Source organism: Lottia gigantea (assembly GCF_000327385.1).
Source record: "Lottia gigantea unplaced genomic scaffold LOTGIsca_186, whole genome shotgun sequence".
NCBI classification, from domain to species: domain Eukaryota; kingdom Metazoa; phylum Mollusca; class Gastropoda; family Lottiidae; genus Lottia; species Lottia gigantea.
This window is the reverse complement of record NW_008708340.1, coordinates 210,671-214,543: the sequence shown is the minus strand read 5'-3', so window position 1 is coordinate 214,543 and position 3,873 is coordinate 210,671. Positions and strand designations below refer to the sequence as shown.

At 32.5% G+C, this 3,873-nt stretch overlaps 1 protein-coding gene across 1 annotated transcript in view; it reads left to right on the top strand.

Moving 5' to 3' along the window:
• Window positions 1-2,801, top strand: part of LOTGIDRAFT_142774 (hypothetical protein) — a gene marked incomplete at both ends in the record, with an annotated part of 3,292 nt that extends 491 nt beyond the window's left edge. Inside the window, 3 exons of the mRNA XM_009052542.1 lie at window positions 1,680-1,797; window positions 2,070-2,221; window positions 2,568-2,801. Of these exons, the coding sequence (XP_009050790.1) occupies window positions 1,680-1,797; window positions 2,070-2,221; window positions 2,568-2,801 (504 nt within the window). The remainder of the gene's footprint in view (window positions 1-1,679; window positions 1,798-2,069; window positions 2,222-2,567) is intronic.
• Between the last annotated feature and the right edge of the window lie 1,072 nt (window positions 2,802-3,873).

Sequence of the window (3,873 nt, the reverse complement as noted above, 5' to 3'; positions counted from 1 at the left end):
TGACAGATTGAAGAAAATATTGGAAGTATTTAGGTTGAGATTGTTTGAAAATTGAAATGGGACAGAGTTATTTACAATTAGAAGGCAGTGATCGGAATTTTCGGGGGTTAATTTACAGACAAGAATATAATATGATAAACAGTCTGCAGAAATATTAGAACTGTTCGAAAATTGCATAATTCCTTCAAAAATACTTCAAACTAGGAATTTTATTTTCCATTTCTATCTTCAGTGGTTTCTCCCCTGCCTGAATATTGTACATCTTCTCGAACAGTTTGTACATGCTTTAAAAAGAAACGACAACAAAATCATTGTGATATGAAGTACATCTAATCGCGGGCTAAATGACTGCAAATTCTATGATAAAAACTTAGCTGTTCTTTAACATCGCAGGGTTTCAAGAAAAGACTTTCGAATGCAGATAATTTTGGATTCACATAGATTTGAAGGCTCAAATTTCGACGGTGAACTATGAACAATATTATTGAGTGACTTTGGTTGGTGAACATGCGTGTAGCACACTATATTATTCAGAGGCTGGATGTTTCAGACTAATTTCACCGTGTACGATCTGTTTGTTATACAGTAATTAGAATATTAAAATGTCACTATATATAATTCTATATTATTTATTATTTATTTATTACAATTATTCATTCATTCATTTATTAATTTATTCATTCGTTTCCCTTTCATTCTTTTCCATTTCATTTCATTTCATTCGTTTCCATTTCATTCGTTTCCATTTCATTTCATGCGTTTCCATTACATTCCATTTCATTCGTTTCCATTTCATGCGTTTCCATTTCATTTCATTTCATTTGTTTCCATTTCATTCGTTTAATTTCATTCGTTTAATTTCATTCTCCATTTCCTCCGTGTCCATTTCATTCGTTTCCATTTTATTTCATTCGTTTCCATTCCATTTCATTCGTTTCCATTTTATTCGTTTCCATTTCATTCTGCATTCCATTTCATTCCAATATTCATGGCGCCACACATTAATTATATATTCTAGTTTTACCTTATTATACTCTACTCTCGGTCTAGTTAGACCTCATCAATTAATATATTTTAACAATACAATTAATATCTTGAAATCATAGAAAACATACAATATACAAATATAATATTCAGAATAATAACCAAGATGTATAAAATATTTCTCTACCAGCTGGTGTTAGTTCGTCTGTTACATATTATAAGATAAACAACCGTTATGTTCACAGTATTTATAGATAAACACAATATTCTCTCAATTATATTCATCAATATATATAGAAATAAATCTGCTGATATTTAATAAAATGACTGATAATTTCTATATAATATACCAGGCAACAATCGCTTTGTATTTCTGAATTATTTGTTTATCTAGTAAATCTCTCCAGAAGTAGGTAATTTTGTATCAAATTGATGTATTCTATTGCTGAAATCCACAGTCTCTACTTGTGACCTAGGCCATGACCTAGGCCAGTACTTCAATAAGAGTGTATCTTCTATAAAACCTTTACCAATCATTTTCTTACTTAGACATTCTCCCGACTGCTTGGTTAATGCAAGTTAGACTGTACATAATAATAATTAAGATTCGTTGTTTTTCTGTTAAATTATGTTTTTAAAGTTATTGTGGACGGTGCTGATTATCATGATCAAATGTTTTATTTTGTATTTTCCAGGTTTTACAAGGTGGTGATTTAAATATCGATTTTTATTTTAAAGATCCTCATTTTAACCTGATTGATTCTCATATGTATAAAAGTAGTGGTGGAATAGAACATGATATAAATACAGCAGGTAGGTTAGACTTAAATATAAATCAGGTGGCTACCTCTTATAAAATTCGGAACATTTTCTAAATACTATCATTTTAATAGATATATAGAAAATATAACCAATTTACATATTACGTAATTCTCTCTCCGACTTCATTATTATCCTTAATTATTTGGTTTCTTGTTTTATAGAATTATTTTAATTTATGTTAATTTATGTTAATTTATGTATCAATAATATATATTATTCATTGTGTAGTTATTCATTACTATACATATTTATTTATATTTCAGGAACGTATTCTATATGTTTAGACAATAGTTTTAGTCATTTCACGAGTAAATTAGTCTATTTTTACCTAGTAACGTTTATACCTGAAGAATGGAGTAAATATGTTATAGAAATTAGTGATGTGCACGCTCTAGCTGAAAATTATACGGTAACAGTCTGAAGTTTCTTTTGTGTATCTCTGTGATAGAAATATCTTTCATTTTTCATGTCTCGATATTATTAATAATTAAGTTTTCTTTTTAATTTTTACAATGATAGAAGTCAAACAGGAAATCAGTCTAATTACCATTCTTTTCGTCTCCACTGTAATCTTACAAGTTTTCAACTACAGTCCCGTTCTGATAACGTTAATGCATCCAATCAAAGCTTGTCATGTAGATAACAATGACGAATTTTAAAAGCAATACCACAGCCTACTCGAAGTCGATGTCATGCAAGTGTTATCAATGTTTTTTTCAAATGCTCGAGAATTATCATGTGTATACTCGTTCTATTTTCAGGTATTATTAACCGGGGTTCAAACGTCGATCTCTGAAATGAGACGATATCAATCTCAATCTAGATTTAGTGTAATGAAGGACTGGTATTTAATTAAAACTAATAATGAATATATACAGACATGGTCCATTATACAGTGTTTGGTTATCATTTTCACCTCGTCTTTAACCGTTTTCTTCGTCCGTCGCCTGTTTAAAGTATCTACTGTCACTCCATCCAGCAAACCTCGTGCCTAATCAAATACACCCTTCGTCTTGTTGTTTCTTTGTTTTAATAAATATTTGTTGTTGACTGTTATTGTCTTTAGTTCTATTTAGTGGAGTACGTTTTGTTGTGGATCGAGCACACGAAGCGTCTTGGTCGGCGATTTTTGTCACCGACTATTGTCTTGTCATGAGTTTCACGTCTGTGAGCACACGAGGATGCAAAAACCTCCAGCCGGTCGTTTTTCCACTATGGCGATCATCTGATTGGGGGATGAAACTCTGTCTTGAAGACAATAAAACAATCGACGATAAAATGTCTAACTGGTAGTCAACGCGATTATCATGTCATGGAAGCGCGGGCACATGTGCAATTTCATTCAAGATTCGAATCGGCGACAAAAATCGTCGACCAAGACTCTTTGTGTGACAACTGCTAGCTAGTTAGACACGCTAGTTTAGTATGCTCTATTCTCAATCTGACCACAGAAAACTGTCATTGTATCAAACAATCTACTAGCTAGTTAGACACTATAGTTTGATATGTTCTAGTCTCATTCTGACTACAGAAAACTTTCATTATACCAAACAATCTACTAGCTAGTTAGACACGATAGTTTGGTATACTCTAGTCTCATTCTGACAACAGAAAACTGCCATTGTACCAACCAATCTGCTAGCTAGTTAGACACGATAGTTTGATATGTTGTGGGCCAATACTGACCTCGGGAAACTGGAAACATACTATATTTCCTATGGGTTTCCCCCAAACAAGCCCGAGAAACTCTCGGCGGCTCAACGACAGGACTGGCCCACGACCACCCCTCACTTCTGGAAAAAAATTTCCGGCCCCCCACTCATTTAGTTTAGCCGCTGGAAACTCTTATCAATTGATACCAGCCTTCTCTTTTGACAGACAATTGGCATTTCAGCAAGGTCTTATCTAATTTCCATTACTTTCTGTCACATCATTGCTAGCGGAACTTTCACGGTTGGTCGTTTGACAGTTAACATGACAACTGAAATCTAACTAGTATAAATTCAGGGGATATAACTCTTGATAAAAAAAAACAGACTAAGTATAACTTTGTAGAGTATTTTTTAT